General features: G+C 40.8%; 1 protein-coding gene across 2 annotated transcripts in view; it reads right to left on the bottom strand.

Moving 5' to 3' along the window:
- Window positions 1–3,068: 3,068 nt before the first annotated feature.
- ripk2 (receptor-interacting serine-threonine kinase 2) overlaps window positions 3,069–25,828 on the bottom strand; it is a 54,762-nt gene continuing 32,002 nt past the window's right edge. For both annotated transcript variants that reach the window (XM_048528487.2, XM_048528488.2), the window contains 6 exons: window positions 25,047–25,208; window positions 21,513–21,598; window positions 17,737–17,817; window positions 14,996–15,143; window positions 11,973–12,176; window positions 3,069–8,295 (listed from right to left, as the gene is read on the bottom strand). In XM_048528487.2, the coding sequence (XP_048384444.1) occupies window positions 7,937–8,295; window positions 11,973–12,176; window positions 14,996–15,143; window positions 17,737–17,817; window positions 21,513–21,598; window positions 25,047–25,208 (1,040 nt within the window). In that variant the 3' untranslated portion in view covers window positions 3,069–7,936. The remainder of the gene's footprint in view (window positions 8,296–11,972; window positions 12,177–14,995; window positions 15,144–17,736; window positions 17,818–21,512; window positions 21,599–25,046; window positions 25,209–25,828) is intronic.

The following is a 25,828-nucleotide window of genomic DNA, read 5'->3' as shown; positions in this document are numbered from 1 at the left end:
CTCCTGACTTATGCCTTGTAGACAGTGGACAGGCTTTGAGGTGTTAGGAGGTGAGATACTTGCCGCAGTATTCCTAGCTTCTGGCCTGCTCTTGTTGCCACTGTGCTAATGTGGTGAGTCCAGTTGAGCTTTTGGTCAATGGTAACCCACAGGAAGTTGATAGTGTGGGATTCAGTGACGGTAACACCATTGAATGTCAAGGGATGGTGGTTAGATTGTCTCTTCCTGGTGATGGTCATAGCCTGGCATTTGTGTGGCACAAATGTCATTTGCCACTTGTCAGCCCAAGCCTGGATATTGTCCAGATCTTGTTGCATGTGAACATGGACTGCTTCAGTATTTGAGCAGTCATGTATGGTGCTGAATATTGCACAATAATCAGTGTACATCCCCACTTCTGATTTTATGATGGAGGGAAGGTCATTGATGAAACCTCATGGATGCCCAGTCTTGAGTTTCTAGATCTGGGAGATGTCTGTCTGTCCCATTTAGCACAGTGATAGTGCCACTCAACACGATGGAGGTTGTTCTCAATGTGAAGGCAGGACTTTGTCTCCACAAGGACTGTGTGATGGTCACTCTTACTGACACTGTTATGGACAGATGCAACTGCAGCTGGCAGATTAGTAAGGATGAAGTCAAGTATGTTTTTCCTTCTTGTTGGTTCCCTCACCACCTGCCACAGATCCAGTGTAGCTGCTATGTCCTTTAGGACCCAACCAGCTCGATCAGTATTGCTGCTGCTGAGTCACTTTCGGTGGTGGACATTGAAATCCACCCCCAAGAGGGCATTTTGTGCCCTTGCCATCCTCAGTGCTTCCTCTGAGTGTTGTTCAACATGGAGGAGTACAGATTCACCAGCTGAGGGAGGACGGTATGTGGTAATCAGCAGGAGGGTTCTTTGCCCATGTTTAACCTGAAGCCATGAGACCTCATGGGGTCTGGAGTCAATGTTGAGGCCTCCTACAGCAACACCCTCACGACTGTGTACCACTGCGCCGTCCCCTCTGCTGGGCCTGTCCTGCTGGTGAGACAGGACATATCCAGGGCTGGTGATGGTGGTGCCTGGGAGACTGTCTATAAAATATGATTCTGTGAGTACGACAATGTCAGGCTGTTGCTTAACTAGTCTGTGAGGCAGCTCTCCCTGAGTTGGCATAACCCCCAGATGTTAGTGTGAAGAGCTTTGCAGGGTTGACAGGCTTTTGTGCTGTTGTCTTTTCCGGTGCCTAGGTTGATGCCAGGTCATCAATCCAGTTTCATTTACTTTGTCGTGATTGGTACAGCTTAGTGGCTTGCCAAGCCATTTTAGAGGGGAGTTGAGAGTCAACCACGTTTCTGTGGGTCTGGAGTCACAAGTAGGCCAGACCAAGTGAGGATGGCAGATTTCCTCCCCTGAAGGCCATTAGTGAACCAGTGGGGTTTTATGACAATGGGCAATGATTTCATGATGACTAGTGGATTTTTAATTTGCATCATGCCTACCGTCTGGCAGGAGGAGCAGCCATCGTTGGAGAGGCGTCGCTCAGGAATCCGCACTTCCACAATTGTGGGTTGGAGTGGCTGGTCGGGGCAAGGGCTCCAGCTGCGTGGGTGACGAAGCTGGGGGACATGCTGGGTGACAGGGCCCTGGGCTGGATGCTGCCGTAAGAACTGGCACACAGGGTGGCAGTAAACATCCGCTCACAACCACAGTCACCCAATGCCTTAAAATGGCGGTGCTCAGACCTGACATTGTGCTCTCGTTAGAGGATGCAGTGCAATCCCGTCTGAGCATAGCCCTGCTTGGACAGAATTTCACATTGGCCCCAGGATCCCATACCTCCCCCCGGAAGCCTGTGCCCCACAACCTTAACCACCTCCAGGACATATTGTGTATGGACTTTAGAGGGCCGATGGCGGGCCCTGCACACCATCCATTTCTTGTCCTTCACCCGCTGCACAGACACACTGTGTCCCCAGTGGAGGGCTTTCTACATGGGGGAAAACAGAGGGCATTGCACACAGCAGTCCTGTGCAACTGCAGGTTGTGGTGGTTCACGGACTCCCAGCCTGTTTGTTTGTTTTGTGTCGCTGTGGATCATGTGTATTTTTGGGTGTGGGCATTTGTACCCCCTGTTTGATATCTCAAAGACCTTCTCTTCTGCTTTTGGCTGGACTTCATCCCTACGGTCCTGATCTTCAGGCAGCCAACGCAGAGGGGAGCAGCCAAGTCAGAGGATCTACTTGTGGGTCTGCACCTGGGCCTGGCTAAGTTGGCCATTAACTAATCCAGGCAGCGGGCTGTGTTTCCCCTTCAAATTCTATTTTGATTTGATCCCTACCCTCCCCTTCACACTTTTTGTATAAGATTTGCTCGTTACTGGTTCACTAGCCACATGAGCATTTTCCTGGAAATGTTGTCGAAAATTATATTGCACTTGGCGTTCTACTTCCTCTCGCACTTACACACACACACATACAACATGGGTGCTGTGGGGAAAACATAAGCTCTACTGCTGTAATACAGTAACTGTAGGGGTATGAAAACAAAATATAACCAAAGAGTTGGAATCTCTGCAGTTCAAGCGACTGACTCCAAGCTCGCTGGCCACAGCCTATGTACTGGGCGCAAAATTTAAAGGGTGACTTGGTGCTGGGGTACCAGCCTCTCTGCAGTTACTTCAAGCAGCTTCACAAAGATCAAGATAGTTTGGGAGACAAAGCGTATGGAACTAAGTTTCTAAAGGCAGCTTAGTTGTATCATTACATTTAGACTATACTTCATTTTTAAAAAAAAAGTAGTTACATATAAAACACTAGTTCCTAAATTTTCCATTTAACATTATTACAGCAGTATTCAACTCAGAGCACTACTGGTATCAAAGTCGGGAAATCTAGGTTTTTTTTGAGTGATCCTTGTGTGTGAATTGAGCGGAATGAGGTTCTTAAGTAAAGTCCAACTAAACTCTCTATGTAGTGTGATTTATTAGTAAGGCTTTCTTTACTGATATTACAGCAGTGTTGCAAATCATGCCAGCATGAATTGACTAATAAATAATTAAACCACTATGAAATAGAAGGTCAAACAAACAATTTATGGAATTCATGTTCTCGGTTTATATGAATCAGTAGAACCAAGATGTGGGCAAGTTTGAAATAAAACGTCTTGCAGGTTTTTAAACCAAATTCTAAAGCTGTAAAAGAACATCTTTCATAAAATCATAAAACAATTTCTATGACAAAAAGTGCATTCAAATCACTTTACAGATTTTACATTACATACAAAACTGGCACTCGCTCAGTGGATAGTTAACATAGTCTGTAATGTAAAAATCCAGAGTATCAATACAGCTTTGTAATCATTATTTGTTTTAGCTTGGTTGAATTGTTCCCAGATTAGAGCAACTGAAGAGATTACAACAGAAGCTTTGGTGATAGGAACAGTGAAAAAAACCAGTATGTTAAGAAATACATAGCTTAGTGGCAAGAAATCTATCCCACTTACAGCAAAGAACTTCACCCTAAATCCTTCTTTTAATAAAAACACTGTAGCATATCAAGTTATAATTCTCTTAAAGCATCACCCTTTAAGTACTTATCTAAATTAATAAATAAAAATGCTTAATAGATTACATTTTAACAGTGCAAACTACAAATCTCTTTCAGGCTCATGAAGGGATTAGCAGCTCTCATCACTATAGAAAAATATTGAAAAAAGATCACACCGCAATGCAAACACTTCAGGATTTAATTAAGGGATAAGTCCAGTGTCAATCATGAAGCTGTTCAACCTCTAAAAGGAAACAGAATAGAGGAAGATACTTAAACATAGCCAAATTTGTACTTACAGTCTACTGAGTTTCTGTTTTACTAATCAAATCCCAGATACCCTCTCCTCACCACAAGACTACACATTTTTTCAACTTAGAAAGTCAAGGGAGGCTATTCAAGGTCTCATTCACATGTGTTCAAAGTTTTTTTTTCTGTTTCCAGCACAATTAATATTGCCGTCTCTGATTGGAATTCCCTTTTGAGGAGCTCGGAGAAAAGGAGGGTCAACAGATGGATACCGAGTTATCGAAGAGATGGTTTATTCTATTATACTCAGCCACTTCTGCAAGCAACTTCTTTTTCTGCAAGCAACTTCTTTCTCTGACAAGCCATTAATTTGGGCAGAGATCTTGGGATCTGGCACCATGGATCCAAGTCACCACTAAGGTATATTACTGCCTGAATAGCATAATATTGGGTCCCGTGACAAAACATACTCTTTCTCTGTTCTCTTTCAGCTCCATTCACATCACTAGGTCCGGGATGAAGGAAACTTAAACAGAATTATACATGGAATCAAAATATCAGTTCTGCTTGAGCTAAACGAAATGTCCTTCATAAATACAAAGGTTGATTCAAAGTGTCAACCTGCCAGTGTTGTTATATTCAATGAGAAACACTTCTGCTATTGCCTGGGATTGTCTATAGCCAAAATTAATGAATGTTGAACAAAAAATAGAAATGGCTGGGAAAGCTCAGCAGGTCTGCCAGCATCTGTGGAGAGAAATCAGAATTAATATTTCAGGTCGAGTGACCTTCGGGTCAGAATGAGGAAGGGTCACTTGACCCAAAACGTTAACTGATTTCGCCCCACATATGCTGCCAGGCCTGCTGAGCTTTTCCAGCAATTTCTGTTTTTGTTTCTGATTTACAGCCATTCTTTCTGTGTTTTGTTAATTAATGTTGTTTGTTCTAATGAAATAAATTAGTTGCTTTTGTTTCAGGTGCATTGCCAAGCCACAAATCGATACATGAATACCAGTCTCCAAATCTGACTGATTACTCTGTTTGAGGATTCAAATAGCTGGAGAGGGCCATTGATTGTCTGAAGTCCACTAGGTCAAACAGTCAGGGGGAATCTTTGCCTCTTACAGAACTACAGTCCAGTTACAGTACTGAAGAGGTGTCAGGTGCAGAGTAAGACTGCACAGAACATCCATTCCTGGGCTACACCGCTGTGCAAAATCTAAACATTGTGAAACATTATAAATGTCCCTCTAACTCTAACCCTGTTGTAGCTCCTCTTGCACCATGCTCACCTGTTCCACTTCATGTCCTGTAACCACATCTGGGCACTCAGGCGCTCCATGCCAATCAATGCCCCCCTACTCACCTCCATAACCCTTCACGTCAACCTATGACCTTGTACCCACTCTGTAATCTCTTATAGCCTTCATGTCAACCAACTTCCCGGACGCATCCATTATGCCCTCTATAACATTTACTGCCAACACTTGGCAACATGTGTCTCACCCATTAATCTTTGATCAAATACCTGCATCAACTTACCCTTGAGTCATCAAGGGCAGAGCTCAGGATTCATATACAGATGAGACAAATAATTATCTTATAGAGGGTGCCAGCTATGAAGAACGGTTGAGGAGATAAGGATTATTTTCATTAGAAAGACGCAGATTGAGGGGGGACCTGATTGAGGTGGACAGCAAGAAGCTTTTTCCCCCCAGAGTGGGGGACTCAATTACTTGGGGTCATGTGTTCAAAGTGAAAGGAAGGAAGTTTAAGGGAGATATGCGTGGAAAGTTCTTTACGCTGAGGGTGGTGGGTGCCTGGAACGTGTTGCCAGCGGAGGTGGTAGACACAGGCACGATAGTGTCTTTTAAGATGTATCTGGACAGGTACATGGATGGGCGGGGAGCAAATGGACACAGACCCTTAGAAAATAGATGGCAGGTTAGTCAGAGGATCTTGATTGGCGCAGGCTTGGAGGGCCAAACGGCCTGTTCCTGTGCTGTAATTTTCTTTGTTCTTTGAACCTCATTTTAAGTACTTATTACAAACTTTAGACTGTACTGAAAATCCTAAAAAAAAAGTTGCTACATTTACCTTTCTTCATTGATAAAATGCCGGACAGTTGCACTCAACAGCTCTATCCTTTAAACAGGCTTTGGAATTCATAGTGCCTTTTCAAAGCATCTGGAGCTGCTTGTAGTGGTCAAACTGTGAAATAACACTTGGCAGTGCGATAAGCAATGGTTGTTAAATCAATTGTGCAAGTTAATTCAGTAACGAAAGCTCTCAGGTGTATGGCAACAGACGATGTCAAACAGAACAATGAGTTTTTTTTTAAAACCAGTCCAGACTTTTCTTCAAATGTATAAAAAGGGGTCTTTTAAATGCTTGACAGCTCCCTTTGACAGTTGTTTCTGACAGGTCCTCCCGACACTTCCAATGTATGCCTTAAGAATTTTGACTGATCATTTTGACAAGTTTTCTGACATTTCCAATCAGTCTGACAGTTCCCAAGTTAGTGCATTTCATACACATTTAAGGCGTGTTTTTGTCGATTACATAGGGTAACCGAAAACTGTGTTACCTTCCCAAAACTGTCCAGGGACCATATCAGTACAGGTACCTTACTTCCACAAAGGGGCATCCTGGCTACCCAAAGAAATGCACGAGGATCGTTCTTCTAGATCTACACTGCATACTTCATGCTTCACATTCCTGGGCTCCAAAAGCTGACTTGAGTGGAGCCAGCTGCTGATTGAAATGGCTAACTCCACTGGGAGCTATGACGATGAAGATGGGCAGTACTGGAATTCTCTAGCCCATCCGCCATTTTCACCATAATCGACAGCCTCTCTGTTGTGGCAAAAATGCTATGAGTGTAGTTCGCTTGTGAGATTGATCAGTGGGTCTTTATCAGAGATCGTTCTTACAAAGTAGTCTAATGGTATGACATAATCCACTCACAGGATGCCATGTTTTTAACGGTGCTGCCAGTCTTATGAACAGGCAGTCTGGCATGACTGGTCATACCTGCCAAGGCATTACCAACTATTTGTGCTGTCTCTAACAACCACAGGGACATATCTTCACAGGAGCAAGATCAGAATGCCAAATGCAGAGTTGCGCCATTAAATTCAGGAGTAAACACTGGAATAAGTTCAAGCTCTTGAAGGGCATTTTACCATGCTGATGCGAATGGCACCATGAGGTGACAAGCAGGACTATCCTACACTACGACTGCCACTTCAGGAAGCAAGTCAGAGTTTGAGTGCCCAACAAGACCTCTCATCTGCAAACTCCCCTTCCATCTTGTTTTCTTCTATCTTCAGTTTTGTCTGTTCCCCTTTTGACTCGCCTTTAGTCTTAACAAATCTTTTTAAAGGATTGAGTTGACAATTAAGTGTTCCTGAAAGCCTTTTGAAAACCACTATTTTAAATGTCCCCATTCCATTTAAAGGCAATTTTTCCCCTCAAGCCATGAGTGTGCTCTCCAAATTAACCCATATCTATAGTTTTTGTGCAAAAGATAATAAGGATCTCGCTCTTAGCAACTGGTAGAAAGCAACATGTTTCAATTTTAGTCCTTCTAAAATGTATTTCTGATTATTGTGTAAAGATAATATTCATTCAACAAGGATGTGGGTCATCTCACATTAGGCAATCAATGGAGTTTAGTGAGGAAACACAAACAATAAAAGCCTCTATTCCCTTCGAGGTGAGACATTCTACATTATTCAATGTAACAGTTTGGTAAAGGTACATCAGCATTCACAAAAGGAAGTCTAGACAACCATAAACATTGACAACAGTGTGGAGCAGTCACCTGACTACATGGATGCTGTGATAAAATTCACAGTTCCTGGGTTGAAGGAAAAGCACACCAACTTCTAAAACATTCAATGCGTCCAGCCTTCAGTACAGTATAGAGACAATTGACATTAAATCCCCCATGACATTTCTTAAATGACCCAAGACAACAAAAGATTTGAGGGAAAAACACCCGAATAACAGTCTCAGAATACTCAGCAGACGTCATTGACCTGAAAACATTAACTGTATCCATAGATCCCATCTCATCTGCTGAGCATTTCCAGCATTCTCTTTATTTCAGCTTTTCCAGGATGGGCAGCATTCGGCTTCGACTGAATCATAGTCATTTGATTTTGAGTTGAGTTGACATCAGGCTCAAGAAGGAGGATGGACTGGATATTGTAGACAGTTCTGGATAAGGTTGAAGTCCCATCTGTTTATTGTCTTTTAACTTCTGAACAATAACTCTGGAAAAGTCTTCTCCCTGGTTGTCACTAGTGTCCAGGAGTTGTCGGACTTTTGCTGTTCTTGTGGGTTTGGTGCTGATGAGCTCATAATCCTCTTTCATTACTAAGTCACGGGAAATCAGGGCATCCAGGGCTTGATTCAGACATGCTTCTGTCATCTGATTGATAATATCCTCCCTTTTGCTTTGAATCCAATGGTGAGCCACACCGTGAGACACATTCTCTGTGATGAAACCTGTAGGCAAGGCATTGGCCAATAAATGATTGACAATACAAACACGAGTGATGCAAGGATCAGAGTACTAGCATTGTAGTTGTTCGCTCAAGTGTCAGTTAATGGTAGTGTCTGGCACATTTTTACGGTTTGTGCTTTTTTGTAGCAGAAACCAATGTCCAAATGTGTCAGTGTAGACTCGACTAGGGTTCAAAAGTATAAAGAACTCAAGTCTATGATGGAATACCATGGTCAGAATTAGTATTAGCTCCTCAGTCTCTTCCCTATTTACCCTCACCCTACCCTCCTCCGATTTAAATGTTTCTATGGATTGGAATTATGTACCTCCATTGGTGATTTTCTCACTACTTACCATGAAAACTAGACAAATGTTATACATATCAAGGATGTCTAATGTTCTTGCAATGACCATGGTTAAGCCCACAGGCTTGTTTACAAAGGGACCAGCATTTCAAAGGCAAGAAAGCACCATGTTTGAATATTTCATCAACTTGCTTGTATTTTTCTGAGGGATGTGGGTGTTACTGGCTGGTCAGCAGAGCCTCATTGTCCTTTATGTTCTGGCGGTGGTGGTGAGCTGCTCTCTTGAATTGCTTCAAGCCATGTGCTGTAGGGAGACTCACAATGCCATTAGAGAGGTAATTGCAGGATTTTGACCCCGCAACAGTGAAGGAATGACAATATATTTCTGGGTCAGGATGGTGAGCGACTTGGAAGGGAACTTGCTGTTCTCATGTATTTGCTGCCCTTGTCCTTCTAGGTGAAAGTGGTGATGAGTTTGGAAGATGCTGTCAAAGGATCTTTGGTGAATTTCTGCAGTGCATCTTATAGATAGTACACATTGCTGTTACAGAGTTTTAGTGGTGGATGGAGTGGATTCTTGTGGATGTGGTACCAATCTAACGAGCTACTGTGCCCTGTATGGCATCAAGCTTGAATGTTTTTGGAGCTGCATCCATCCAGGCAAGTGGGGGGGTATTCTGTTACACTTCTGACCTGTGCCAGTTCGATGGTGGGCAAGCTTTGGGGAGTCGGGAAGTGAGCTATTCGCCACAGTATTCCTAGCTTCTAGCCTGCTCTTGTAGCCACCATATTTATATGGTGGGTCCAGTTGTATTTCTGATCAATGGTAACCTCAGGATGTTTAAAAGGGGAATTCAATGATGGCAACACCATTGAATATCAGGAGGCCATTGTTAGATTGTCTCTTATTGGAGATGGTCATTGCCTGGCATTTGTGTATGATGCGAATGTTATTTGCCACTTTTCAACCCAAGTCTGGGTACTGTCTAGATCTTGAACAAAAACCATTTTGCTGGAAAAGCTCAGCAGGTCTAGCAGCATCCGTGAAGGAAAAAACAGAGTTAACGTTTTGGGTTCAGTGATCCTTCCTCAGAACACACGGAGGATCATCGGACCTGAAACTCTGTTTTTTCCTTCATAGATGTTGCCAGACCTGCTGAGCTTTTCCAGCTAATTTGTTTTTGTTCCTGGCTTAGAACATCTACAGTTTTTGCTGTCTAGATTTTGTTGCATTTGAACACTGACTGCTTCAGCATCTGAGGAGTCATGAATGATGCTGAACATAGTGCAATCATCAGCATACATCCTCATTTCTGATCTTATGTTGGAGGGAACATCCTTGATGGATCGACTTAAGATGTTTGGGCCTCGGACATGAGGAGCTCCTGGGGAGATGCCCTGGAGCTGAGACGACTGACCGCCAACAACCACAACCATCTTCCGATGTCAGGTCTGACTCCATCCCATGGAGAGTTTTCCCTGTGTTCCCCAATAATTCCAGTAATCCATTTACGTTGCAGCCAAGTTTACTGCCAAATCTCGTTGCTAATTAAGTGGGCACCCTAAACACAGTACTTTATTGTTGAAATGTGCCAGCCCCCCTGGATTTAAGATGCTACAAGTGGAAGCTCCATTCTAATCCAGATGGGATCCAAAAAGCTCTCCAGAGGCACTGTAGACCAAATTTGTTTAACTCTTGCTGATCATCAATTTGAGGGAAACTCCAATCAAAATTGGGAACAATTTTCATTTGTTTGATGCAGGGTATGGAGTGTTTAGTCCAGGAATTCTGCAGTGTATGAAAAGGTTATTGATCATTCCACTTTGAATGGCTGATTTAACAATTTCAGAGGAAATTAGGGAGAAAATTCTACAAGTACAAGATTGCATATCTACAGATGTTCAAAAACTACGTTTGCAGATGATTGCTGATGTGCTTAAGCTCTACAGCCCATATGAAATTTGCATTGGCAAAGTTCCAAAAAAAAATCACAAGGATAAGAAGCAAACCTTCACCTGTCAGTCATTTTAAAGGTACTGAATTCAAAATTTCTATTCTGAAAATACCTTTCATGTTTATGAATGTGATCAGATGATAATGTCCACTAAGACAATATTGAATCAGAACACGATAAATATCCAATGACTTAATGGAATAGTAATGTACGCTGAAATCAATTCATTAGGCAATGTTAATACAAACTAATACATTACAGTTACCATAATCAAACATTTTTAATCCAGGAATTTACAAATATATGAATATACAGAATAAGACCATGTGGCACTTTGAGTCTGCCTTGCCATTCACGAATGTCATTGCTGTTTTCACATTCCTATTTACCTTCAATAATCTTTGATTCCTCTGCGTAACAAGAATCTTTCAATATTTGCTTAAAATAATTCAATGAAAACAACCTCCCAACAAGCTCTGTCTTCTAGTGCCTTCTGAGTTCCAATGTCACACAATCCTATGAGTGGGGGCAGCAAATCTGATCTCCATCCTAAAAAGGTGATATCTAATTTTAAAAACAGTACCCTTCCTAGAAATAGATTCACCCATAACAGGAAACATTCTTTTCATAACCTTATCAAGACCATTTGGATCTCGTACACTTCAATCAAATTGCCCCTTATTTTCCTAAACTCCAGCCTGTTCAACCTATTCACAAAAGATAGCTCACTCATTTCAGGTATCAATCTCGGAATGCACCCCTCAACTATCTCCAAATGTTTCACAAACTGAATAAAGTAGATAACATAACTCCCTACTTGTATATTCAATTCCTCTCAATCAAATATTGCATTCCATTAGCCTTCTTAATTTTCATGCTGTACTTGCATACTAACCTTTTGTGGCTCATGCAGTAGACCACCTAACTTCTCCAAAACACACCAAACTTCCATAGTTGTTCTTCATTTAAGTAATACCCCTTTTTCATTTTTCCAGCTAAAGTGAACAACGTGACATTTTTCCGCCAGCCTGTGAATATTTCACTTCATATTGTATCTTGTAAAATATTAAGTACTATGACAGCCCATACCAGCCTTTTGAAGGTCATCATCTCTCTAAAAAGTAAATTGTAGACTGCCAGGTGGAAAATCCCCTGCCAAGTGGCCTTCCCACTCTCCGTTCCATTTCACAGCCCAGTCATTTCTAACAGTCTCTCTGCTTTCACACTGTTCTGATTAATTATACATAAAATGAAGTGAAAGCACAGTTTGTAGCAATATAAACTTTTGAAGACTAGTATGAAGCAGAAATGCATTTTACATTTAGCTGCAATTTTCTTGCAATGCAAAAATTCAGTATCTTCGATCAAGGTTGCATAGATTAAGTTCTACATGTTGAATTACTGTATATCTGTACTCACTCGTGGAAGGTTGGAACATTATCAAACCTTGTCCGCTCTCCGGTTCACTTTCAGAAAATGCCTTTTTAGGTATAAATGTGTCATCTGGTTGGCATATCATAGTCTGAGGCAAATTGTCTTCTTCACTGGGTGTGACTAAAGATGGTGTGAACAATTCTTCATCTTGACATTTTAAACTGGACAGAACATTTTCATCTGTGCTTCCTACGAGAAGATATCCAGAAAATGCAGGACAAGGTTATGTGCACAGGTTAAAATGCTTTACTTCTTATTTTGTATTTTTTTTGAAAGTTATTAGAAGCTTCTACAAATACAGACCACATCCTTTGGAAGTTTGCAGAAGTAAATGGAATGGCATGGGAAAAGCATTAAGATAATATTTAAGATAACAAGGTGTAGAGCTGGATGAACACAGCAGGCCAAGCAGCCTTCCTGCTCCTGTGATGCTGCTTGGCCTGCTGTGTTCATCCAGCTCTACACCTTGTTATCTCAGATTCTCCAGCATTTGCAGTTCCTGCTACCTCTAAGCTAATATTTAAGATGTGATCTAATTTTGAACCATGCCAGGCATTAATTAGACTGAAACATGAAGAAAACCAACATTTGAAAGGCCTGGATTTAAATGATAATGGTGCACCAACAAATAGCAATCTACGTCAGCTACACTGCATTAGCGGACTTGGAACTATATTGCCTTTCCTTCACTGTTGCTACATCAAAATCCTGGAACTCCCTTCCATTTAGCATTGTAGGTTTACCTACATAAGATACACTACAAAGTGTTTCAAGAAGTTAACTCATCACCACTTTTCAAGGACAACTAGGAATGGATAAATATTAGCTTTCCCAGTGATCGCTTTATTTCACTCGCTACATCCTCAAAAAAGCTCCAATAAACTTGTCAAACAATATTTTACTTTGGGTTGCTTTGTTCTAATCATACTATGCTTTTCTCAATGTATTGTTATGACTTCCCTACTAAATCCTACTTTCTTGAAAAGCGACTTTATATTTACCAACTTCCAGTTTTACTTTCAATCAAATTTGTACTAATCCCGAACAAAAAGAAGAGATTTGGAAAATCGTATTCAATGCATCCATTAGCTTAACTTTTGGCCCTATTATGTAGGCCATCAGTTCCCAAGTTCTGTCTACATCTGAAGAGCTGATAAACAATATTATTGTTTATATCCAAGGTCATAATTTAATTGTTTCAGAGGCATAACATTTAAAGATCAATTTCTAAAACTAAAACAGCATGTCCTGTCCAGAAAAACACAAGCTTTGGTAAACACCTAGAGGCTGGAAAAAAAATTAAGATTTAAAATATTATTTAAATATTATGCAAGATATTTACCAGTCAAAAGGTAACTAACTTTTTGTTTGTAACTAGATCTCTATAACGGTAATTAAATTTAAACCATTAACTTTTGTGACACAAATTTATCTATTATTGTGGATCATTCAATCAGATGGAGACTCTCATTTCATACAGCCCTGCGTGGACCTTACTCAATAATTTCCAAGTACTAGGAAACTCCCTGTCCATCTCTGTTTGTCTTTACCCACATTGCTACTTGATTCTACATGAGTGACTCTCTAAACTACTTATCCAATGCCAATTGGCACTTTGCAAATGACATAAAGACAATTAACTGTGCTGTTTGGTGGTTTAGCTTGGACATTAACTCAAAATTTGTCAGCAGAACATTATTCCTGATTCTTCTTTTGATCTAGGTTCATACACGGACAACAACTGAAACTTCCCACTCCCACTCCAGGTTATCGCCACTCCTGAGGGGATTCTCGGACCTGATTCTTAGTAGGGAGCAATTGATCGTGGCTCCAGGGAACAGTATCTGTCCTGCTGTTAATTCCGTCCCCTATCACTACCACATTCCTCCTGCTTGTCTTCACTAGACTATCCTCTGCACCTTACTTTTTGATCCAAACTTCACACCTTCTCTTTTTGCACACAGGTTTCATGCGTCACTGTAAGGGCCATTAGGTCAGGTGATTATGGAACTTGTTTTTGTTGGCAGCTTTAAATTTTACAATTTTGACGAAGAGAAAGCTCTGACAGGACATAGCAGATGGATAGAAAGGTTAGAACTGCATATTCAGCTTGAGTGATTTGTCAGGATGCTAGTTGGATTTGTCTTGTCCAAATGGCAGAACGAACACCACACAGTACCAGTGGCCGTTCAATGTCACAATCTGCCCATGTCAGGATTAGCTGACGTATTCTCAGTTCAGTAGAGGCTACAACAGTAATTTTGAAAGCCTCTGTTATTAGATCTGAGCATGAAGACTATTAAAAAAATTACTCTCAGCAATTTAGCTTTATATTTTCTAGTCAACTTGTTTAGAGATATTATTACACAGCTGTGGAGCAGTTGGGACTTGAACCCAGGTCTCCTGGCTCAAAGATGGAGACACTACAGCATGAGTGAAGTGAGAGATAGAGATAGAGATAGAGATAGGAGATATAGAGATAGAGAGAATGTGTGTGCACATGAGGAATCACATGACTGGTATGGGGCTAACTATTTTGCCTGTTGAGCTGAATTCAGGATTAGATTGGGTGTGGGGGTGAGAGCCTTGGAATGGTATTAACAGACTCCTTGAAATTTTTTGCAAGCCCTCTGCTTGAGAATCCCCATCTAAATAGCTACTCCACTTGCAAACATTCGCTCAGAAATTCCTGACTTTCAAGTGACCGATGAAACAATAAATCTTAGATACCTTCCTTGTGTTTTCAAATTTCCTTTAGAGTGACAGTTTTTTTTCTCACTCCAATCCCCTCGGTAACACCACAAATTAATCTTGTAGATGGAACATATTCTAAAATCCCTGGATCATCTCACTACACTGTTGTTCCCAAAATGCTCACTATTTCTCAAAGTGACCCACTTACTGCCTCTTCCTTCCTCAGGCTGCGCATGCCTGGTCACCCCTCTGTTGGTTTTAATGACTTGCTTTAACACCAGCAACACAGCAAGCAATAAATCAACCCTACTTACTGATATCACTGTTTTCTGATACTGAAGGCATTATGTTGTATGAAGGAAGTGAGGGAGCTGTAGGAAACTGATGGAGAACTCCCGCTGACTGCTGAAAGGAGATATCTTCCTGATGCGAGGATAAGGAATGTGGCTTCAGATTCATAGCCTGGCACACAACAAAATCAAATTAAACAGAAGAACAAAAGACAGAAAACATGATTTAAACAGAAACCAAATCACATTAATATTAGTGAACAGTGAACGATTTGAAGTGCAAAAACATTATCTACCAATTTAAGTAATGTTTCATGACAATAAAACTGCCTCTGGTAGCAAACAGGTATCCTTTTAATTGGACTGTTGACAGATTAGTGATCTAGCAGCTAGAAAGGCTAGAAAGACATTTGTGGCTACTTCTCTGTTGATCAGTGGGAAAGAATCATTCATACATCACGCGACAGGAAGCCAACGCTCTCCGAACACTTTATTTATAGCAGCTTTGTAAATTAAACAATTATAATCATAGAGTCATACAACATGGAAACAGTCCCTTCAGTCCAACCAGTCCATGCCAAACATCATCCTAAGATAAACTAGTCCCACCTGCTCTACTCCTGACAGATATCCTTCTAAACCTTTCCTATTCATGTATCTATCCAAATATCTTTTAAACATTGTAATTGTAGCCGCATCCACCACTTCCTCAGGAAATTCACTCCACATGTGAACCACCCAGTGTGTAAAATTTGCATCTTAGGCCTTTTTTAAAAAATCTCTCTCCTCTCACTTTCAAAACGTGCTTGCAGTCTTGAAATTCCCCTATTCTTGGGAAAAGAGAACTACCATTAACGCCATCTATACTTCTCAATATTTTATAAACTTCTTTCAGATTGCCTTTCAACTCCTTTCGCCCCAGTGAAAGGAGTTCCAGCCGACCCAGCCTTTCTTTATACCTCAAATCTCCCACACCCATCGACATCTCTTCTGCAGCCTCTCCTGCTTGTTATGCTCACAAAGCAAACAAGGAATGTAATAAATACAAAGTATCAAATGTCAGCAAATCTGAAATGCACAGCTGCTTAGACAGAACACAATAGGTAGAAATATAAATTGAAGGAAACAGATATGGGACCAGAATCAGTCAAGAAAAGAGACAATTAGAGACAATTTAAGAGGGGTTTATGACAAGGTTGTGTACTGTTGTGTACTATTCAATCAGTACACAGAACAAATATTCAGAGAATTAGATATACTTCCAGGAGTAAAAATTCAGAGATGTGAACCATTAATCTGTGACACATTAATATGGAGTGCTACTTGTGAAATCAGAAGAAGCTCTGACAAAACACCGCACAGCAAATAAATCCTAAACATTTAGAATATGGGTTGAATATGAACACCAAAAGTAAATGTTGATGAGAAAGAACGTACAAAAAACCTAAATGAAGATTGCAGTGGATAGGGGCACACTGGAACAAGTCAATATGTTTGTCTATGTAGGGCAAATGATCAGACAACATGACTGGTATAATGCAGAACTTAAAAGATGAATAGAGATAGCCAGGAATTATTTTGCGAAGATAAAGATTGTGCAAACAACAAGGAAACTCGAGCTTGCAACGAAGAATAAAAAAAAACTGATAAGATACTGCATTCTATTCATTTTTCTGTACATATTAGAAACATGGACAATAAGTAAACTTTTATGGACCATTGGCAAATTAAGAGGTATTTAAAACCGCAGAACCAAAAAAAACTGAAAACATTCAGAAAAGAAAACAGCAGTACTTTGGCCATTTGATCAGAACCACCGATGTCCTCCAGGAGACAAAGTAGATGGTGGCAGAAAGACCTAGGAATAGTTGGATTTTGGGTGTCACAAAGTAGCTGCAGATGAGCTAAGGTGAACGTGTGAGGGTTTTGTTTCCCCTCGAGTAGTTTACTGAGAACATGGCGCTCTTTTAGGTAAATACTGGTTTGCCCTCCTCGGTGGTGCGAGAGAGCTGATGATGACTTAATTCTCGCCCATATCAACTGCACCCTTACCTAATTAGAAAAAACACAAACTTAGGGATGTTTCCACATACAGTTTTCCTTCAGTACTGAAGGAGCATCACAATTGTTTTATTATTTTCTCACGCGGGTTCTTTGGGTGTTGCCACAAGGTCAGGCCTGATGACTTCGTAATTGTTAAACTATGTTTGTTGCTTCAGCATATACCAGTGTAAGGTCACAGAGCAACATACTCTATGTTATGCAGGGTCCAACTTCAGTACAACACAAACACTTATCTACTGAGGTCACATGACAATATAGCTCGCCTCAGAGCTTCATTATTCATTAAATCACTACAACATCTTCACCCATAATAATTCCCTTTAACTGCACCAATAAACTGGAGAACCGAGCTTGCGGAAATCAGCATATTATGACACAGAGGCATCATTCACTTCTGGTACATGCCATAAAATACTGTAGTTTCATTACTTAACTTCTCCAGTCACGTTTACAGCTTTTCATAACCTAGTATCGTAGCTTCTATAATATGGAAAAAAATTGCAACTGGGCCAATTGTTTCCTCAATATTAAATACTTCGTTCGTTTGGGCAAAACAAGGCCCACAATAATATGGTCCATTCTCCTGCAATTTCCACTTTTTAATGATAAGAATAGATCCTTCTATGAACTTAACAAAATTACTTCAGGTTCACTACACCATTTTACACAGCAATTCTGGGGATAAAGTAAATGCTTATTACCTGTACTGGTATATTAAGGGACTTCAAGTCTCCGTTGACTTTTTCATAAGATGGTGGAAAAATGTTTGAATTACAATTCACCTACAATTGCAAAAGAAAAATTAAGAACTAAATATAGTCTCAAAAATAATTTTATCAGATTACTAAATAATAAAATCAGGAGGCAACAGGCTAGTGATACTAATCATCAGCCTGTAAATCCAGAGAGTCATGTAATGTTCTGGGGATCCAAGTGCAAATTCTGTCACGGCAGACAGTGACATGTGAATTCAATAAAAATCTGGAATGAAGAGCTTAAGTGACGACTATTGTCAATTATTGGGAAAAAGCCATCTGGTTCACGAATGACCTTTGGAGGAAACTTCCATCCTCACCTGACCTGGCCTACATGTGACTCCAGACTGACAACAATGTGGTTGACACTTAATTGCCCAGAGGGCAGTTAGGGATGGGCAATAAATGCTGGCCCAGCCAATGCTGCCCTCAACCCATGAATGAATTAAAAAAAAAACATATTGACAGTAGGTTCGTGATTCACACTGGCATCAGTAACTGAGATAGAACATAGAACATTACAGAGCAGTACAGGCCCTTTGGCCCTCGATGTTGTGCCGACCTGTCATACCGATCTCAAGCCCATCTAACCTACACCATTCCGTTATCATCCATACGTTTATCCAATGACCATTTAAATGCCCTTAAAGTTGGTGAGTCTACTACTGTTGCAGGCAGGGCATTCCATGCCCTAACAACCCACTGAGTAAAGAATCTACCTCTGAAATCTGTCCTATATCTATCAGCCCTCAATTTAAAGCTATGTCCCTTCGTGCTAGCCATCGCCATCCGAGGAAAAAGTCTCTCACTGTCCACCCTATCTAATCCTCTAATCATCTTGTACGTCTCTATTAAGTCACCTCTTAACCTTCTTCTCTCTAACAAAAACAGCCTCAAGTCCCTCTGCCTTTCTTCATAAGACCTTCCCTCCATACCAGGCAACATCCTGGTAAATCTCCTCTGCACCCTTTCCAATGCTTCCACATCCTTCCTATAACGCGGTGACCCAAACTGTACGCAATACTCCAAGTGTGGCCGCACCAGAGTTTTGTACAGCTGCAACATGACCTATGGCTCCGAAACTCAACCCCTCTACCAATAAAACCTAACACACTGTACACCCTCTTAACAACCCTATCAACCCAGGTGGCAACTTTCAGGGATCTATGCACATGGACACCAAGATCTCTCTGCTCATCCACACAACCAAGCATCTTACCATTAGCCCAGTACTCAGTATTCCTGTTACTCCTTCCAAAGTCAATCGCCTCATACTTTTCCACATTAAATGCCATTTGCCACCTCTCAGCCCAGCTCTACAGTTTATCTATGTCCTTCTGTAACCTGCAACATCCTTCTGCACTATCCACAACTCCAGCGACTTTATTGTCATCCGCAAATTCACTAATGCATCCTTCTATGCCCTCATCCAGGTCATTTATAAAAAATGACAAACAGCAGTGGCCCCAAAACAGATCCTTGCAGTACACCACTAGTAAGAACTCCAGAATGAACATTTCTCATGAACCACCACCCTCTGTCTTCTTCCAGCTAGCCAATTTCTCATCCAAACCACTAAATCACCCTCAGTCCCATGCCTCTGTATTGTTGGCAATAGCCTACCGTGGGGAACCTTAACAAACACTTTCCTGGAATCCACATACACCACATCTACTGCTTTACCCTCACCCACCTGTTTGGTCACGTTCTCAAAGAACTCAGTAAGGTTTGTGAGGCATGACCTACCCTTCATAAAACCGTGTTGATTATCCCAATCAAATTATTCCTTTCTAGATTATTATAAATCCTATCTCTTACAATCCTCTCCAGCACTTTACCCACAACTGAAGTAAAGCTCACTGGTCTATAATTACCAGGGTTGTCTCTACTCCCCTTCTTGAACAAGGGGACAACAGTTGCTATCCTCCAGTCTTCTGACACTTTTCCTGTAGACAATGACAACATAAAGATCAAAGCCAAAGGCTCTGCAATCTCCTCCCTAACTTCCCAGAGAATCCTAGGATAAATCCCATCCAGCCCAGGGGTCTTAACTATTTTCACACTTTCCAGAATTGCTAACACCTCCTCCTTATGAACCTCAATCTCATCTAGTCTAATAGCCTGTACCTCAGTCTTCTCCTCCACAACACTGTCTTTTTCTTGTGTGAATACTGATGGAAAATATTCATTTAGCGCCTCTCCGATCTCTTCGGACCCCACACACACACACAACTTCCCACTACTGTCCTTGACTGGCCCTAATCTTACTCTAGTCATTCTTTTATTCCTGACATACCTATAAAAAGCTTTCAGGTTTTCCTTGATCCTACCTGCCAAAGACTTCTCCTGTCCCCTCCTAGCTCTTCTTAGCTCTCTCTTTAGGTCCTTCCTGGCTAACTTGTAACTCTCAAGCGCCCTAACTGAGTCTCCATGCCTCATCTTTACATAAGACTCCTTCTTCCTCTTGACAAGAGATTCAACTTCTTTAGTAAGCCACGGTTCCCTCACTCGACCACTTCCTCCCTGACTGACAGGTACATGCTTACCAAGGACACGCTGTAGCAGTTCCTTGAACAAGCTCCACATTTCAATTTTGCCCAGCCCCTGCAGTTTCCTTCCCCATCCTGTGCATCCTAAATCTTACCTAATTGCCTCATAACTGCCTTTCCCCCAGCTATAACTCTTGCCTTGCGGTATACACCTATCCCTTTCCTTCGCTAAAGTAAATGTAACTGAAGAGGTGAAAAGTAATACAATTTTAAATGTGTATTGGATTAGATTAAATCTTTATTCTGATGCTGTGCCCAGCTTTCATCCAAGGTATTAGACATGCAGCCCTCGACTAACTTTTACGCTGCTTTAAAATGCATCGGGAAGTATAACTCCATTCACAAGACTGCACCGGGTTACAATATAATTACAAATGAGTAAAGCGATTCAGCCATCTTGCTTTCACAATCTACAAATAACTATTTCTAATCTACTAGACTGAACTGTTTCTAAAAGCACGCCTGTTTTTTGCCTCCATTGTATTAAATGGATTCACTGAGCAAAGGAGAATCTCCTGCTGCGTTAGCTTTTATCATGATAATCTGTGTATCCTTTAGCTCCATTCTTTTAATTCAGAGTATCCAAATTTACTTTTCCTTCACCCTTCTCAAAAAACACCTCTTGGACACCTCCTATCAAAATTGCAACGTCATATCTCACCATAGGGCTCTATCTGCCACCTCTCCCCCAACCACGGGGAAATATATACATTACTTGTTCTAATATTTTAGTGCATTGAGCAAAGTAACACAAGCTGCTGATTCAAGTTGATACAGCACTAATTACATGTTATCTACAATTGTCAACATGAAACCTAATTATAACCCTTGGGTCTCGTGACACTGTGATCATGTCTCTACCTCTGGGCCTGAAGGTCTGGGTTCAAGTCAAATCTGCCGTGGAGATGTGTTATGAAACATTCGAACTAGTTCATTTAAAAAAACTTAACCTAAAAAATGTAATTGTAGCAGAGGATACATTCCCCACCTCTGGGCAGCAAGATTCAAGCTGAAGCTCAAGTCCAACTTGGAATCTGATTGCCACAAGGGTTAATTAGCAGGGGTTAATTAAAAAAAAACTAACTGTTCCTTCCTCATTCTGGCAATTAACATAGAAGCGCATTCCACTTTTAAAAATAGATCAGAATGAAAAAAAATGCAAAATCTACTTACTTTTACTCTTTTAAGGTATAAAACATCTTCAAGTACAGTCAGTTCATTAAATGCTCGAACCACTGGTTCCAATTCCATGAGACATTCTTTATAAACACAAAGACGTTTCAGATTAATGAGTATTCATTTTGTCTTAAAATCTTGAAACCTAATATTAAATCAAAATCTTGTTTACTGGACTAGAGATATTCTCCTGGACACAATTACAGAGGTATGAGATAGGAAGAGATTGCAATAGTTTAATTGAGAGCAATTCATCTGAAATCATCTGCACCTGAGTAAAGTGAAAGAATTTCCCCATGTATATTCTATTTAAGCAATGACATTTCTATCATCTTTCGTTGGTTTAAAAGCCTTGCACTAAAAGCCAGATCATTTGCAGCCACTCGCCTGCCAAGTGTCCAATCTTGTCTGCACTCGTGTCTTTGTGTGCGCACGTGTCAATATATCAGAAGGTGAGCTAACTCTTTCTTATTTCTCCTGAGGTTGAAATAATTGCAGCCCAGGCAGAAATATGATCTCAACTAATCATTTAACAGTTTCAATTTGTGGGTGGATGGAAAGGTTGAGCTTGAGCCTTCCTGTTTAGAACTTAATTCTGTGGAAGTAGGCAGGTAGTTGGCAAGGTCTGGGATGCCACCACTCTGCAAAATTAAAATTGCCTTCCCATTTCCAGATTATCACCCTCTGGGACTGAAGGCAGGGAACTCCAGACCTTGGGGATAAGCACAGCCAACAGTAGAGTGAAAGTGATCAGAGGCGCTCTTTATAGAGGGAGGTGAAAATTGGGATGTGGACTTAATTCAAAACATTGCTTGATGAGTACAGCGGTGATGGGTGAACGAGGCATGCAGCAAAGTTTAACGCCATTTCAGAGGTGGGGAGGTCTGTGACAGTGGGTGGGACAGTGCTGAATGGAGATCCCACTGCCTTCCAGCCCCTCTCTAACTAGACTTGGCTGCGATTGTAGTCAACACTTGCCACCCAGAGACCAACCAGCGGGCGTGGTGTTGGATTTCCACCTGCCTAGGTGCTTAATTCAGAAGGCTCCTCCTATGCTGGCCAGCTAGTTCATCTCATTGTATAAAGAAGGGTAGGATATGAGCAGAGTCTTGGATGGCCTCCATTCTACGCTGGAAAAGCACAGCAGGTCAGGTTTCAATGTGAAATGTTGACTTTCCTGCTCTTCAGATGCTGTCTGACCTGCTGTACTTTTCCAGCTCCACAGTTACTGACTCTGACTTCCAGCATCAGCAGCCCTTACTGTCTCTATTCTGTGAAGGGTAGGCTTTAGGAGCCCAGTCAGGAGAACTGAATCCTCTCAAGATAACAGATGATCAAACAAAGGATTCAGCAGATGAGCTGAGGCAGGGATGAAGTCAGGCAATGCTACGCAGCTTGAAATAGATAATCTTAGCGACAAAGCGGGTAGCGGGAGACTTTCTTTTGGTGAATATACCATAATCAGAAATAGATTTCATTTCCCGAGGCTTTGACACTATAGGTTTGGAAACATGCACTTAAAAAATAAACAACTTTGTAAGAGAACTTCTAAATAGTACAAAAAAAAGGAGGGAATGTTTGCAATTGTTATCAGCAACACTTCAGGCTATGCTGACCAGATAACCGCAAGTTCTGTAATGTCTGCGGTTCAACTTCCCTAATATAGAGAAGGCTAAGTTTTCCCATATGAAAAAAATGACATTTTAATCACAATGCAAACAAAAAAAAAGCAGCCTATAAATTAAATAATATTTTCCACAGATCTTGGTTAAGTGCTGCTGCATAACTGATTCCATTTTCTACCCAGTTTAGTGATAGAGCGCTCAGGAATGTTTGTTTCAGCTGATTTAATCACTAGTAGGAACACAAATATTCAGAAGGCTTTTTTCCCAAATATGCAGCAAAATGTATGACTAGGAAAACAAGTCTTTAATAAAATCAAATGTGACTATGCCACCTTTTTCAAAAAAAAACTTTCAATCATGACATTGCATTAAATCAACGTATTTTGGAATCATAGCTTGATGACTCAGGTTACAGGAAATTGTAGTTATTAGATTGGTCTGACAAGGACAAGAGTAATAACTGAGTGATGTATTTGGATTTGAGAGAGACAACTTCAGGAGGAAGTGGCTTTTCTGCCTCAAAGGATAATAGAAATGTGCTGGGCAAAGAAATTTTAAAGCAAGTGAAATCAGGAAGATATTTATTTTTAATTTGAAAGTTGTAAAACATCATAGAATTGTCGGATTGAACACAATCTAAAGTTGACATCTAAAGTGAGGTTCAGTGGGCATGAAAGATATCACACAGGAGGCAATGAAGGGCAACTTAGCTGATATTTGTAATGTGAAAATGGTTCACTAGTTGTTTTAAAACATCAGGGAGGGGAACGAGAAAAATTCTGCAACTTTAGAGGATGGCGATTGGCTGGATGCAGAAATGCTGAAAAAGGAAAGCTATCATAGGCACAGCAACAGAGTCAGAGTCAGAGTCAATCTGGTGATGGAGCAATGTCACTTTTGGTATGCAGTGGAAGTATATAGTGGAAAGGGTAGTGGACTTGATACCTGAGCAAGATTTGAGCTAATTTTGTCAGGCTCCGGTTGCAACAGGGTTAGCCAGGTTATATTCATAGATGGGAAAGCCCTTGCTCGCAAGGTAAACCTCATTCTGGAGAACGAGTGATTGAAGGTTGGCTGCAGGGTGTCCATCAGACCTTTCACAGTTTTAGTAAGACTTCCCTACTTTTATACTTCAACCTCCTTGAAATAAGTGCTAGCATTCCATTCGCCTTCCTGATCACCTGCTGCATCTGTGTCCTAGCTTTCTGTGTTTCGAGCACAAGTATCGTCAAGTCCCTTTGTGTTTCAGCTTTCTAAAGATTCCCGCAAATTAAATAATTTTCCGCTCTTTTGATCACCCTTCCCAAAAGGGACAACTTCACATTTTTCTACATTATACTCCATTTGTCAACTTTTTGACCACTCACTTAACCTCTCTTACTGAACCTTGCCCCCTCACCTGAGCAATGGTCACCCTCAGGTTACAGCACCACCAGTCATCTTTGTCTCTCTAATGAGAGAACAGCTCTCTGGAACTATGGTGACTTCACTATATTTTATAAATGAGAAGGCTAACAAAGTTAATAATATAAAAGAAAAGGATATTCACTGTGAAAAGGAGGGGGCAGTTTGGCTTCTGACACAACAGAACTAGTCACCAATTCCACAGGAGGAGTATTATGGTTTTGTTTTGCTGCAGAAGTGAATTTTATTGCAACACAATGCTACCAGGGTTTACCAGGAGCCACATCAAGTGTCTACAATTTAGTAGAAGTGGAATATTGTTTAAACTAATACAATAACAATGCCACAACTAACAATGTGAACCCGCTGTGGCTGAATCAGGCAAGAGTTGAAGAATGGCAGCTGATTGTGATTTAAGGACCCTACATTGGGGCCATGTTATTGTAATCACTCAACAATGTTTTACTTTCCCCTCACAAATTGCACATTTGCAACAACTTACTAATAAAGGAAGGCCGTTCATTGGGGTTTTGAGACCAGCCGCTAGTCATTAGCCGAAGTAGTGTTTCCCGGTTGGGGATGTCCAATGGTAAGCTCGCCTCACTGGTATCAGGTCGGGAACCCTGCAGCACGCTAAACATGACCTGCACTGGGTTTGTAGCATCTGGGGGAGAGACAATTACTTAGATGAAGCTTGAGTCATAGCGTAAGCTAACACTTTTTCATATCCATTGAAATTTTCAGCATCTTAACATTAGCTAAAGGAAAAGAAATTACATTCAAAATGTGAAAAAGTTACACAACGGGGAAAAAGTGTAATTGCAAAATCACATTTCTCTTACAGTATAAATACTCTGTACTGGATAGAAGTTGTCTTTTGCAAACATTTCATTTAAATTATCAACAACATAATTCAGTGATTGAAAAGTTCACTGTTACCAAAATACACGATAAAGCATCAAATGGTCATTGTTACACTTAGGTCAGAAATACTGCAATTAAACAATGCAATTTTTTAAACTACCTCAAATAACAAGAACGAAGTTAATGAATAGCACAATTGCACTTTTCAGATTTCCAAAGCACTTACAGCAAATGAGGTAGTTAAAACATTTAAAAATTCACTGGTGTAATGCAGCAGTCAATTTGCACATAGTGAGATCTCTTAAATGGGAATAAAAAAAATTGCACAATTTGTTTTGGGTGTTGTCGACTTGGGGACAAACATTAGCCTGAACACTGGGAGAAAAGCGTGGGAGGCATTTGAGGGCATGGACTAGGCTT

Source organism: Stegostoma tigrinum, chromosome 5 (assembly GCF_030684315.1).
Source record: "Stegostoma tigrinum isolate sSteTig4 chromosome 5, sSteTig4.hap1, whole genome shotgun sequence".
NCBI classification, from domain to species: Eukaryota; Metazoa; Chordata; class Chondrichthyes; order Orectolobiformes; family Stegostomatidae; genus Stegostoma; species Stegostoma tigrinum.
Note: the sequence above shows the minus strand (reverse complement) of the source record. Positions and strands in the feature narration are given on the sequence as shown.